Source organism: Dendrobates tinctorius, unplaced genomic scaffold (assembly GCF_039654945.1).
Source record: "Dendrobates tinctorius isolate UK_male_01 unplaced genomic scaffold, ASM3965494v1 ptg000002l, whole genome shotgun sequence".
NCBI classification, from domain to species: domain Eukaryota; kingdom Metazoa; phylum Chordata; class Amphibia; order Anura; family Dendrobatidae; genus Dendrobates; species Dendrobates tinctorius.
The window spans coordinates 998,223-1,014,692 of record NW_027361670.1 but is presented as its reverse complement, the minus strand read 5'-3'; the positions used below and the strand labels follow the sequence as shown (position 1 = coordinate 1,014,692).

The following is a 16,470-nucleotide window of genomic DNA, read 5'->3' as shown; positions in this document are numbered from 1 at the left end:
TGAAATACTCAGACCAGCCCTTCTGGCACCAACAATCATGCCACGTTCAAAGGCACTCAAATCACCTTTCTTCCCCATACTGATGCTCGGTTTGAACTGCAGGAGATTGTCTTGACCATGTCTACATGCCTAAATGCACTGAGTTGCCGCCATGTGATTGGCTGATTAGAAATTAAGTCTTACCACACAGTTGGACAGGTGTACCTAATAAAGTGGCCAGTGAGTGTATATTACTATATATATTACTATATCACACTGAGGAGAAGAGCGACCATATTACTATATATATTACTATATCACACTGAGGAGAAGGGCGACCATATTACTATATATATTACTATATCACACTGAGCAGAAGGGCGGCTATATTACTATATATATTACTATATCACACTGAGGAGAAGGGCGGCCATATTAGTATATATATTACTATATCACACTGAGGAGAAGGGCGACCATATTACTATATATATTACTATATCACACTGAGCAGAAGGGCGGCTATATTACTATATATATTACTATATCACACTGAGGAGAAGGGCGGCCATATTAGTATATATATTACTATATCACACTGAGGAGAAGGGCGGCCATATTACTATATATATTACTGTATCACACTGAGGAGAAGGGCGGCCATATTAGTATATATATTACTATATCACACTGAGCAGAAGGGCGGCCATATTAGTATATATATTACTATATCACACTGAGGAGAAGGGCGGCCATATTAGTATATATATTACTATATCACACTGAGGAGAAGGGCGGCCATATTACTATATATATTACTGTATCACACTGAGGAGAAGGGCGGCCATATTAGTATATATATTACTATATCACACTGAGGAGAAGGGCGGCCATATTGCTATATATATTACTATATCACACTGAGGAGAAGGGCGGCCATATTACTATATATATATTACTACATCACACTGAGGAGAAGGGCGGCAATATTACTATATATATATTACTATATCACACTGAGGAGAAGAGCGGCCATATTACTATATATAATACTATATCACACTGAGGAGAAGGGCGACCATATTACTATATATATTACTATATCACACTGAGCAGAAGGGCGGCCATATTACTATATATATTACTATATCACACTGAGGAGAGGAGCGGCCATATTACTATATATATTACTATATCACACTGAGCAGAAGGGCAGCTATATTACTATATATATTACTATATCACACTGAGGAGAAGGGCGGCCATATTACTATATATATTACTATATCACACTGAGGAGAAGGGCGGCCATATTACTATATATATATTACTATATCACACTGAGGAGAAGGGCGGCCATATTACTATATATATATATATATTACTATATCACACTGAGGAGAAGGGCGGCCATATTACTATATATATATATATTACTATATCACACTGAGGAGAAGGGCGGCCATATTACTATATATATATATATATTACTATATCACACTGAGGAGAAGGGCGGCCATATTACTATATATGTTACTATATGACACTGAGGAGTAGAGCGGCCATATTACTATATATATTACTATATCACACTGAAGAGAAGGGCGGCCATATTACTATATATATTACTATATCACACTGAGGAGAAGGGCGGCCATATTACTATATATATTACTACATTACACGGAGTAGAGCGGCCATATTACTATATATATATTACTATATCACACTGAGGAGAAGGGCGGCCATATTAGTATATATATTACTATATCACACTGAGGAGAAGGGCGGCCATATTAGTATATATATTACTATATCACACTGAGGAGAAGGGCGGCCATATTACTATATATATTACTACATCACACTGAGGAGAAGGGCGGCCATATTACTATATATATTACTATATCACACTGAGGAGAAGGGCGGCCATATTAGTATATATATTACTATATCACACTGAGGAGAAGGGCGGCCATATTACTATATATATTACTACATCACACTGAGGAGAAGGGCGGCCATATTACTATATATATTACTACATCACACTGAGGAGAAGGGCGGCCATATTACTATACATATATTACTATATCACACTGAGAAGGGCGGCCATATTAGTATATATATTACTATATCACACTGAGAAGGGCAGCCATATTACTATATATATTACTATATCACACTGAGGAGAAGGGCGGCAATATTAGTATATATATTACTATATCACACTGAGGAGAAGGGCAGCCATATTACTATATATATTACTACATCACACTGAGGAGAAGGGCGGCCATATTACTATATCACACTGAGGAGAAGGGCGGTCATATTACTATATATATTACTATATCACACTGAGGAGAAGGGCGGCCATATTACTATATATATAACTATATCACACTGAGGAGAAGGGCGGCCATATCACTATATATATTACTATATCACACTGAGGAGAAGAGCGGCCATATTACTATATATAATACTATATCACACTGAGGAGAAGGGCGACCATATTACTATATATATTACTATATCACACTGAGCAGAAGGGCGGCTATATTACTATATATATTACTATATATATTACTATATCACACTGAGGAGAAGGGCGGCCATATTAGTATATATATTACTATATCACACTGAGGAGAAGGGCGGCCATATTACTATATATATTACTGTATCACACTGAGGAGAAGGGCGGCCATATTAGTATATATATTACTATATCACACTGAGGAGAAGGGCGGCCATATTACTATATATATTACTATATCACACTGAGGAGAAGGGCGGCCATATTACTATATATATATTACTACATCACACTGAGGAGAAGGGCGGCAATATTACTATATATATATTACTATATCACACTGAGGAGAAGAGCGGCCATATTACTATATATAATACTATATCACACTGAGGAGAAGGGCGACCATATTACTATATATATTACTATATCACACTGAGCAGAAGGGCGGCCATATTACTATATATATTACTATATCACACTGAGGAGAGGAGCGGCCATATTACTATATATATTACTATATCACACTGAGCAGAAGGGCAGCTATATTACTATATATATTACTATATCACACTGAGGAGAAGGGCGGCCATATTACTATATATATTACTATATCACACTGAGGAGAAGGGCGGCCATATTACTATATATATATTACTATATCACACTGAGGAGAAGGGCGGCCATATTACTATATATATATATAACTATATCACACTGAGGAGAAGGGCGGCCATATTACTATATATATATATATATATATATATATATTACTATATCACACTGAGGAGAAGGGCGGCCATATTACTATATATGTTACTATATGACACTGAGGAGTAGAGCGGCCATATTACTATATATATTACTATATCACACTGAAGAGAAGGGCGGCCATATTACTATATATATTACTATATCACACTGAGGAGAAGGGCGGCCATATTACTATATATATTACTACATTACACGGAGTAGAGCGGCCATATTACTATATATATATTACTATATCACACTGAGGAGAAGGGCGGCCATATTAGTATATATATTACTATATCACACTGAGGAGAAGGGCGGCCATATTAGTATATATATTACTATATCACACTGAGGAGAAGGGCGGCCATATTACTATATATATTACTACATCACACTGAGGAGAAGGGCGGCCATATTACTATATATTACTATATCACACTGAGGAGAAGGGCGGCCATATTAGTATATATATTACTATATCACACTGAGGAGAAGGGCGGCCATATTACTATATATATTACTACATCACACTGAGGAGAAGGGCGGCCATATTACTATATATATTACTACATCACACTGAGGAGAAGGGCGGCCATATTACTATACATATATTACTATATCACACTGAGAAGGGCGGCCATATTAGTATATATATTACTATATCACACTGAGAAGGGCAGCCATATTACTATATATATTACTATATCACACTGAGGAGAAGGGCGGCAATATTAGTATATATATTACTATATCACACTGAGGAGAAGGGCAGCCATATTACTATATATATTACTACATCACACTGAGGAGAAGGGCGGCCATATTACTATATCACACTGAGGAGAAGGGCGGTCATATTACTATATATATTACTATATCACACTGAGGAGAAGGGCGGCCATATTACTATATATATAACTATATCACACTGAGGAGAAGGGCGGCCATATCACTATATATATTACTATATCACACTGAGGAGTAAAGCGGCCATATTACTATATCACACTGAGGAGAAGGGCGGCCATATTACTATATATATTACTATATCACACTGAGAAGGGTGGCCATATTACTATATATAATACTATATCACACTGAGGAGAAGGGCGGCCATATTACTATATATATTACTATATCACACTGAGGATAAGGGCGGCCATATTACTATATATATATTACTATATCACACTCAGGAGAAGGGCGGCCATATTACTATATATATTACTATATCTCACTGAGGAGAGAAGGGCGGCCATATTACTATATATATTACTATATCACGCTGAGGAGAAGGGCGGCCATATTACTATATATATATTACTATATCACACTGAGGAGAGGAGCGGCCATATTACTATGTATATTACTACATCACGCTGAGGAGAATGGCGGCCATATTACTATATATATTACTACATCACACTGAGGAGAAGGGCGGCCATATTACTATATATATATTACTATATCACACTGAGGAGAAGGGCGGCCATATTAGTATATATATTACTATTTCACACTGAGGAGAAGGGCGGCCATATTACTATATATATTACTATATCACACTGAGGAGAAGGGCGGCCATATTACTATATATATTACTATATCACTCTGAGGAGAAGGGCGGCCATATTACTATATATATTACTATATCACACTGAGGAGAAGGGCGGCCATATTACTATATATATTACTATTACACTGAGGAGAAGGGCGGCCATATTACTATATATATTACTATATCACACTGAGGAGAAGGGTGGACATATTACTATATATATTACGATATCACACTGAGGAGAAGGGCGGCCATATTACTATATATATTACTATATCACACTGAGGAGAAGAGCGGCCATATTACTATATATATTACTATATCACACTGAGGAGAAGGGCGGCCATATTACTATATATATTACTATCACACTGAGGAGAAGGGCGGCCATATTACTATATATATTACTATATCACACTGAGGAGAAGGGCAGCCATATTACTATATATATTACTATATCACAATGAGGAGAAGGGCGGCAATATTAGTATATATATTACTATATCACACTGAGAAGGGCGGCCATATTAGTATATATATTACTATATCACACTGAGGAGAAGGGCGGCCATATTAGTGTATATATATTACTATATCACACTGAGGAGAAGGGCGGCCATATTACTATATATATTACTATATCACACTGAGGAGAAGGGCGGTCATATTACTATATATATTACTATATCACACTGAGGAGAAGGGCAGCCATATTACTATATATATTACTATATCACACTGAGGAGAAGGGCAGCCATATTACTATATATATTACTACATCACACTGAGGAGAAGGGCGGTCATATTACTATATATATTACTACATCACACTGAGGAGAAGGGCGGCCATATTACTATATATATTACTATATCACACTGAGGAGAAGGGCAGCCATATTACTATATATATTACTATATCACACTGAGGAGAAGGGCGGCCATATTACTATATATATATTACTATATCACACTGAGGAGAAGGGCGGCCATATTACTATATATAATACTATATCACACTGAGGATAAGGGCGGCCATATTACTATATATATTACTATATCACACTGAGGAGTAGAGTGGCCATATTGCTATATATATTACTATATCACACTGAAGAGAAGGGCGGCCATATTACTATATATATTACTATATCACACTGAGGAGAAGGGCGGCCATATTACTATATATATTACTACATCACACGGAGAAGAGCGGCCATATTACTATATATATATTACTATATCACACTGAGAAGGGCGGCCATATTAGTATATATATTACTATATCACACTGAGGAGAAGGGCGGCCATATTACTATAAATATTACTATATCACACTGAGGAGAAGGGCGGTCATATTACTATATATATTACTATATCACACTGAGGAGAAGGGCAGCCATATTACTATATATATTACTATATCACACTGAGGAGAAGGGCAGCCATATTACTATATATATTACTATATCACACTGAGGAGAAGGGCGGTCATATTACTATATATATTACTACATCACACTGAGGAGAAGGGCGGCCATATTACTATATATAACTACATCACACTGAGGAGAAGGGCGGCCATATTACTATATATATTACTATCACACTGAGGAGAAGGGCGGCCATATTACTATATATATTACTATATCACACTGAGGAGAAGGGCGGTCATATTACTATATATATTACTATATCACACTGAGGAGAAGGGCAGCCATATTACTATATATATTACTATATCACACTGAGAAGGGCGGTCATATTACTATATATATTACTATATCACACTGAGGAGAAGGGCAGCCATATTACTATATATATTACTATATCACACTGAGGAGAAGGGCGGTCATATTACTATATATATTACTACATCACACTGAGGAGAAGGGCGGTCATATTACTATATATATTACTACATCACACTGAGGAGAAGGGCGGTCATATTACTATATATATTACTACATCACACTGAGGAGAAGGGTGGCCATATTACTATATATATTACTATATCACACTGAGGAGAAGGGCGGCCATATTACTATATATATTACTATATCACATTGAGGAGAAGGGCAGCCATATTACTATATATATTACTATATCACACTGAGGAGAAGGGCGGCCATATTACTATATATATATTACTACATCACACTGAGGAGAAGGCGGCCATATTACTATATATATTACTATATCACACTGAGGAGAAGGGCAGCCATATTACTATATATATTACTATATCATACTGAGGAGTAGAGCGGCCATATTACTATATATATTACTATATCACACTGAGGAGAAGGGCGGCCATGTTAGTATATATATTACTATATCACACTGAGGAGAAGGGCAGCCATATTACTATATATATATTACTACATCACACTGAGGAGAAGGGCGGCCATATTACTATATATATTACTATATCACACTGAGGAGAAGGGCGGCTATATTACTATATATATTACTATATCACACTAAGGAGAAAGGCAGCCATATTACTATATATATTACTATATCATACTGAGGAGTAGAGCGGCCATATTACTATATATATTACTATATCACACTGAGGAGAAGGGCGGCCATATTACTATATATATTACTATATCACACTGAGGAGAAGGGCGGCCATATTACTATATATATTACTATATCACACTGAGGAGAAGGGCGGCCATATTACTATATATAATACTATATCACACTGAGGAGAAGGGCGGCCATATTACTATATATATTACTATATCACACTGAGAAGGGCGGCCATATTACTATATATATTACTATATCACACTGAGGAGAAGGGCGGCCATATTACTATATAACTATATCACACTGAGGAGAAGGGCAGCCATATTAGTATATATATTACTATATCACACTGAGGAGAAGGGTGGCCATATTACTATATATATTACTACATCACACTGAGGGGAAGGGCGGCCATAGTACTATATATATTACTATATCACACTGAGGAGAAGGGCAGCCATATTACTATATATATTACTATATCATACTGAGGAGAAGGGCGGCCATATTACTATATATATTACTATATCACACTGAGGAGAAGGGCGGCCATATTACTATATATATTACTATATCACACTGAGGAGAAGGGCGGCCATATTACTATATCACACTGAGGAGAGGGGCGGCCTTATTACTTTATATATTACTATATCACACTGAGGAGAAGGGCGGCCATATTACTATATATATTACTATATCACACTGAGGAGAGGGGCGGCCATATTACTATATATATTACTATATCACACTGAGGAGAAGGGCGGCCATATTAGTATATATATTACTATATCACACTGAGCAGAAGGGCGGCCATATTACTATATATATTACTATATCACACTGAGGAGAAGGGCGGCCATATTACTATATATACTACTATATCACACTGAGGAGAAGGGCGGCCATATTACTATATATATTACTATATCACACTGAGGAGCAGAGCGGCCATATTACTATATATATTACTATATCACACTGAGGAGACGGGCGGCCATATTACTATATATATATTACTATATCACACTGAGGATAAGGGCCGCCATATTACTATATATATATTACTACATCACACGGAGAAGGGCGGCCATATTAGAATATATATTACTATATCACACTGAGGAGAAGGGCGGCCATAATACTATATATATTACTATATCACACTGAGGAGAAGGGCGGCCATGTTACTATATATATTACTATATCACACTGAGGAGAAGGGTGGCCATATTACTATATATATTACTATATCACACTGAGGAGAAGGGCGGCCATGTTACTATATATATTACTATATCACACTGAGGAGAAGGGCGGCCATATTACTATATATATTACTATATCACACTGAGGAGAAGGGCGGCCATATTAGTATATATATTACTATATCACACTGAGGAGAAGGGCTGCCATATTACTATATATATTAGTACATCACACTGAGGAGAAGGGCGGCCATATTACTATGTATATTACTACATCACGCTGAGGAGAAGGGCGGCCATATTACTATATATATTACTACATCACACTGAGGAGAAGGGCGGCCATATTACTATATACATTACTATATCACACTGAGGAGAAGGGCGGCCATATTACTATATATATAACTATATCACACTGAGGAGTAGAGCGGCCATATTACTATATCACACTGAGGAGAAGGGCGGCCATATTACTATATATATTACTATATCACACTGAGGAGAAGGGCGGCCATATTACTATATATAATACTATATCACACTGAGGAGAAGGGCGGCCATATTACTATATATATATTACTATATCACACTGAGGATAAGGGCGGCCATATTACTATATATATTACTATATCACACTGAGGAGAAAGGCAGCCATATTACTATATATATTACTATATCATACTGAGGAGTAGAGCGGCCATATTACTATATATATTACTATATCACACTGAGGAGAAGGGCGGCCATATTACTATATATATTACTATATCACACTGAGGAGAAGGGCGGCCATATTACTATATATATTACTATATCACACTGAGGAGAAGGGCGGCCATATTACTATATATATTACTATATCACACTGAGGAGAAGGGCTGCCATATTACTATATAACTATATCACACTGAGGACAAGGGTGGCCATATTAGTATATATATTACTATATCACACTGAGGAGAAGGGCGGCCATATTACTATATATATTACTACATCACACTGAGGAGAAGGGCGGCCATATTACTATATATATTACTATATCACACTGAGGAGAGGGGCGGCCATATTACTTTATGTATTACTATATCACACTGAGAAGGGCGGCCATATTACTATATATATTACTATATCACACTGAGGAGAAGGGCGGCCATATTACTATATATATTACTATATCACACTGAGGAGAAGGGCGGCCATATTACTATATATATTACTATATCACACTGAGGAGAAGGGCGGCCATATTACTATATATATTACTATATCACACTGAGGAGAAGGGCGGCCATATTACTATATCACACTGAGGAGAGGGGCGGCCTTATTACTTTATATATTACTATATCACACTGAGGAGAAGGGCGGCCATATCACTATATATATTACTATATCACACTGAGGAGAAGGGCGGCCATATTACTATATATATTACTATATCACACTGAGGAGAAGGGCGGCCATATTACTATATATATAACTATATCACACTGAGGAGAAGGGCAGCCATATTACTATATATATTACTATATCACACTGAGGAGAGGGGCGGCCATATTACTATATCACACTGAGGAGAGGGGCGGCCTTATTACTTTATATATTACTATATCACACTGAGGAGAAGGGCGGCCATATTACTATATATATTACTATATCACACTGAGGAGAAGGGTGGCCATATTACTATATATATTACTATATCACACTGAGGAGAAGGGCGGCCATATTACTATATATATTACTATATCACACTGAGGAAGGGCGGCCATATTACTATATATATTACTATATCACACTGAGGAGAAGGGCGGCCATATTACTATATATATTACTATATCACACTGAGGAGAAGGGCGGCAATATTACTATATATATTACTATATCACACTGAGGAGAAGGGCGGCAATATTACTATATCAAACTGAGGAGAAGGGCGGCCATATTACTATATATATTACTATATCACACTGAGGAGAAGGGCGGCCATATTACTTTCCTCCATATTAATGTCTATGGATGTAAATGAGGAAAGTGAAGCCTGAGCTGGATGTGGGGGGCACATACTTTCCTTTCAGTCTATATTGTGGCCCACACACTCCTGCCCTGTAACAGTCCTTCCTGTATAACCACTAGTTGATGGGTCAGCAGTCGCCATCTTCGGGGGTCCAGTAGGCGGAGTCACTGGATGTTACCCTGTTCTGCCTGTAAATCTGCACTACTCTGTAAGGTAGGACTATTAACCCCCTTTCTCCTGGCCATCTTTGATCACGTTTTTATAGAGCAGGGATGTCACAGTACCGTCCTCGGCACTGACTGTGCCCTTGCTATTGTACGCTCTCCCAGCCGCGCGGTGATCACAAGTCAATATTTACCCATCTGCCGTATCTCGGCTTTCCATTCCTTATCACTGTATACAGCAAGCAGCTGGCACACCGGACACGCACTGCCCCTCCGCACGTGGTCCGGGCGCGCACTGCCCCTCCGCACGTGGTCCGGGCGCGCACTGCCCCTCCGCACGTGGTCCGGGCGCGCACTGCCCCTCCGCACGTGGTCCGGGCGCGCACTGCCCCTCCGCACGTGGTCCGGGCGCGCACTGCCCCTCCGCACGTGGTCCGGGCGCGCACTGCCCCTCCGCACGTGGTCCGGGCGCGCACTGCCCCTCCGCACGTGGTCCGGGCGCGCACTGCCCCTCCGCACGTGGTCCGGGCGCCCACTGCCCCTCCGCACGTGGTCCGGGCGCGCACTGCCCCTCCGCACGTGGTCCGGGCGCGCACTGCCCCTCCGCACGTGGTCCGGGCGCGCACTGCCCCTCCGCACGTGGCCCGGGCGCGCACTGCCCCTCCGCACGTGGCCGGGCGCGCACTGCCCCTCCGCACGTGGCCCGGGCACGCACTGCCCCTCCGCACGTGGCCCGGGCGCGCACTGCCCCTCCGCACGTGGCCCGGGCGCGCACTGCCCCTCCGCACGTGGCCCGGGCGCGCACTGCCCCTCCGCACGTGGCCCGGGCGCGCACTGCCCCTCCGCACGTGGCCCGGGCGCGCACTGCCCCTCCGCACGTGGCCCGGGCGCGCACTGCCCCTCCGCACGTGGCCCGGGCGCGCACTGCCCCTCCGCACGTGGCCCGGGCGCGCACTGCCCCTCCGCACGTGGCCCGGGCGCGCACTGCCCCTCCGCACGTGGCCCGGGCGCGCACTGCCCCTCCGCACGTGGCCCGGGCGCGCACTGCCCCTCCGCACGTGGCCCGGGCGCGCACTGCCCCTCCGCACGTGGCCCGGGCGCGCACTGCCCCTCCGCACGTGGCCCGGGCGCGCACTGCCCCTCCGCACGTGGCCCGGGCGCGCACTGCCCCTCCGCACGTGGCCCGGGCGCGCACTGCCCCTCCGCACGTGGCCCGGGCGCGCACTGCCCCTCCGCACGTGGCCCGGGCGCGCACTGCCCCTCCGCACGTGGCCCGGGCGCGCACTGCCCCTCCGCACGTGGCCCGGGCGCGCACTGCCCCTCCGCACGTGGCCCGGGCGCGCACTGCCCCTCCGCACGTGGCCCGGGCGCGCACTGCCCCTCCGCACGTGGCCCGGGCGCGCACTGCCCCTCCGCACGTGGCCCGGGCGCGCACTGCCCCTCCGCACGTGGCCCGGGCGCGCACTGCCCCTCCGCACGTGGCCCGGGCGCGCACTGCCCCTCCGCACGTGGCCCGGGCGCGCACTGCCCCTCCGCACGTGGCCCGGGCGCGCACTGCCCCTCCGCACGTGGCCCGGGCGCGCACTGCCCCTCCGCACGTGGCCCGGGCGCGCACTGCCCCTCCGCACGTGGCCCGGGCGCGCACTGCCCCTCCGCACGTGGCCCGGGCGCGCACTGCCCCTCCGCACGTGGCCCGGGCGCGCACTGCCCCTCCGCACGTGGTCCGGGCGCGCACTGCCCCTCCGCACGTGGTCCGGGCGCGCACTGCCCCTCCGCACGTGGTCCGGGCGCGCACTGCCCCTCCGCACGTGGTCCGGGCGCGCACTGCCCCTCCGCACGTGGTCCGGGCGCGCACTGCCCCTCCGCACGTGGTCCGGGCGCGCACTGCCCCTCCGCACGTGGTCCGGGCGCGCACTGCCCCTCCGCACGTGGTCCGGGCGCCCACTGCCCCTCCGCACGTGGTCCGGGCGCCCACTGCCCCTCCGCACGTGTTCCGGGCGCCCACTGCCCCTCCGCACGTGGTCCGGGCGCGCACTGCCCCTCCGCACGTGGCCCGGGCGCGCACTGCCCCTCCGCACGTGGCCCGGGCGCGCACTGCCCCTCCGCACGTGGCCCGGGCGCGCACTGCCCCTCCGCACGTGGCCCGGGCGCGCACTGCCCCTCCGCACGTGGCCCGGGCGCGCACTGCCCCTCCGCACGTGGCCCGGGCGCGCACTGCCCCTCCGCACGTGGCCCGGGCGCGCACTGCCCCTCCGCACGTGGCCCGGGCGCGCACTGCCCCTCCGCACGTGGCCCGGGCGCGCACTGCCCCTCCGCACGTGGCCCGGGCGCGCACTGCCCCTCCGCACGTGGCCCGGGCGCGCACTGCCCCTCCGCACGTGGCCCGGGCGCGCACTGCCCCTCCGCACGTGGCCCGGGCGCGCACTGCCCCTCCGCACGTGGCCCGGGCGCGCACTGCCCCTCCGCACGTGGCCCGGGCGCGCACTGCCCCTCCGCACGTGGCCCGGGCGCCCACTTCCCCTCCGCACGCGGTCCGGGCGCGCAGTCCCCCTCCGCACGCGGTCCGGGCGCGCAGTCCCCCTCTGCACGCGGTCCGGGCGCGCAGTCCCCCTCCGCACGCGGTCCGGGCGCGCAGTCCCCCTCCGCACGCGGTCCGGGCGCGCAGTCCCCCTCCGCACGCGGTCCGGGCGCGCACCCCCCCTCCGCACGCGGTCCGGGCGCGCACCGCCCCTCCGCACGCGGTCCGGGCGCGCACCGCCCCTCCGCACGCGGTCCGGGCGCGCACCGCCCCTCCGCACGCGGTCCGGGCGCGCACCGCCCCTCCGCACGCGGTCCGGGCGCGCACCGCCCCTCCGCACGCGGTCCGGGCGCGCACCGCCCCTCCGCACGCGGTCCGGGCGCGCACCGCCCCTCCGCACGCGGTCCGGGCGCGCACCGCCCCTCCGTACGCGGTCCGGGCGCGCACCGCCTCTTCGCACGTGGTTCAGGCAGTACGGTCTGGGCACGCACTACCACACCATACACACACTGTCAAGAGGAAGGTATATTGGCTTCGGCTGTCGGGAGGGAGGACGGTGGTCTCTCTTTGTACTGACCTCTTCTGCTTTTTACAGTTACCCTCATGAACACCAAGCAGGAGACCTCTGACCTCCGATGGACAATATATCCCAAACTGAAAGACAAAGACCAGGTAATGTCTGCTGTCCTCATGGAGCTCTATTCTCTACCCATTCCTGTCCCCTATTTCTCCTCTCATAGAATTTGTCCCAAGTGTGCACCCCCTGATGTACCTGCCATATTCCACATAGCGAGACCTGCGTCTCCCCTGGTCTCTTCTGCGTCACCATTGTCTGTCTTGTCTTCTGCTCAGCTCTCGTCTTCTGAATCACCCTCGTTGTGTTCTCCACCCTCGTTTTCTGAATCTCCCTCATCTTGGGCGCCGCTCCCGTCTTGGGCTCCGCTCCCGTCTTGGGCTCCGCTCCCGTCTTGGGCTCCGCTCCCGTCTTGGGCTCCGCTCCCGTCTTGGGCTCCGCTCCCGTCTTGGGCGCCGCTCCCGTCTTGGGCGCCGCTCCCGTCTTGTGCGCCGCTCATGCGCCGCTCCCGTCTTGTGCGCCGCTCCCGTCTTGTGCGCCGCTCCCGTCTTGTGCGCCGCTCCCGTCTTGGGCTCCGCTCCCGTCTTGGGCTCCGCTCCCGTCTTGGGCTCCGCTCCCGTCTTGGGCTCCGCTCCCGCTCCGCTCCCGTCTTGGGCTCCGCTCCCGCTCCGCTCCCGTCTTGGGCTCCGCTCCCGCTCCGCTCCCGTCTTGGGCTCCGCTCCCGCTCCGCTCCCGTCTTGGGCTCCGCTCCCGCTCCGCTCCCGTCTTGGGCTCCGCTCCCGCTCCGCTCCCGTCTTGGGCTCCGCTCCCGCTCCGCTCCCGTCTTGGGCTCCGCTCCCGCTCCGCTCCCGTCTTGGGCTCCGCTCCCGCTCCGCTCCCGTCTTGGGCTCCGCTCCCGCTCCGCTCCCGTCTTGGGCTCCGCTCCCGCTCCGCTCCCGTCTTGGGCTCCGCTCCCGCTCCGCTCCCGTCTTGGGCTCCGCTCCCGCTCCGCTCCCGTCTTGGGCTCCGCTCCCGCTCCGCTCCCGTCTTGGGCTCCGCTCCCGCTCCGCTCCCGTCTTGGGCTCCGCTCCCGCTCCGCTCCCGTCTTGGGCTCCGCTCCCGCTCCGCTCCCGTCTTGGGCTCCGCTCCCGCTCCGCTCCCGTCTTGGGCTCCGCTCCCGCTCCGCTCCCGTCTTGGGCTCCGCTCCCGCTCCGCTCCCGTCTTGGGCTCCGCTCCCGCTCCGCTCCCGTCTTGGGCTCCGCTCCCGCTCCGCTCCCGTCTTGGGCTCCGCTCCCGCTCCGCTCCCGTCTTGGGCTCCGCTCCCGCTCCGCTCCCGTCTTGGGCTCCGCTCCCGCTCCGCTCCCGTCTTGGGCTCCGCTCCCGCTCCGCTCCCGTCTTGGGCTCCGCTCCCGCTCCGCTCCCGTCTTGGGCTCCGCTCCCGCTCCGCTCCCGTCTTGGGCTCCGCTCCCGCTCCGCTCCCGTCTTGGGCTCCGCTCCCGCTCCGCTCCCGTCTTGGGCTCCGCTCCCGCTCCGCTTTCGTCTTGAGCTCCGCTCCGCTCCCGTCTTGGGCTCTGCTCCCGTCTTGGGCTCTGCTCCCGTCTTGGGCTCCGCTCCCGTCTTGGGCTCCGCTCCCGTCTTCTGAATCACCGTAGTCTTCACAGCTCTTATTTCCTCTACTTTCATGGTTACATCGTCTTTCTCTTGCAGTGGGATGAGTCGTCAGGCATAGATGAGGAGAACATGCCCGTCCGCACCTATGAGATCTGCAACTCGCATCTTCCAGATCAAAACAACTGGCTGCGCACTGGCTTCATCCCTCGAGGCCCTGCCCACCACGTTTACATCGAGATCACGTTCACCATGATGGAGTGTGCCTCCATCGCCAGAGCGGGACGCTCCTGTAAGGAGACCTTTAATCTCTACTACTACCCAGCCAACTCTGACATCGCTGATGACCATTTCCCAAAATGGATGGAAAATCCCTGGATCAAAGTGGACACTGTGGCAGCGGACACTCTGGCACGGCAAACCGGGCGAGTGAAGGGAGCCCCCATGCGCTCCAACATCAAGACCTTACGTCTTGGTCCTCTGAAGGAGAACGGTTTCTATTTGGCGTTCTTGGATCAGGGGGCTTGCATGGCGGTGCTCGCCGTCCGGGTGTTCTATCGCAAGTGCCCGGCAGTGGTGGCCTCCTTGGCCAGTTTCCCAGAGACGGTGCCCGCAGGACTAGTGGTGCCAGCAGAGGGCAGCTGCGTGGAAGGAGCGGAGGGCTCCCTTGGAAGACGGCCCATTATGTATTGTCGAGAGGATGGAGAATGGGCCAAACCGGCAGCGGGCGAGTGCGTCTGTGAGGCCGGAAGGGAAGAGAAAGATGGTCGTACCAAGTGCACAGGTAAAAAGGAGCAGAGCGAACGTCACGTGGCACCCGTATGGTATACAGGGGACTCCCCTACAATGAGGCCCTAATCTCCATGTATGTGGGTACAGAGGCCACAATAATGCTCTGGTGCCCGGTTTGTACGACTGGAGGGGGAAGGGTGGGCACTGTCAACGCTCCTGAGGTGTCACAGACAAAAGGGGCCTGGAATGTCAGGTATGTGAGGAGGGGGAGCGAGCAGGAAGTATGGAGGGGGCTGCAAT

The 16,470-nt window shown here is 49.1% G+C and overlaps 1 protein-coding gene across 2 annotated transcripts in view; it reads left to right on the top strand.

Moving 5' to 3' along the window:
- The window catches only part of EPHB4 (EPH receptor B4), a 75,598-nt gene that overhangs the window by 39,586 nt on the left and 19,542 nt on the right, over positions 1 to 16,470 (top strand). For both annotated transcript variants that reach the window (XM_073573843.1, XM_073573809.1), the window contains exons 2-3: positions 13,873 to 13,949; positions 15,538 to 16,222. In XM_073573843.1, coding sequence (XP_073429944.1) covers positions 13,873 to 13,949; positions 15,538 to 16,222 — 762 coding nt within the window. The remainder of the gene's footprint in view (positions 1 to 13,872; positions 13,950 to 15,537; positions 16,223 to 16,470) is intronic.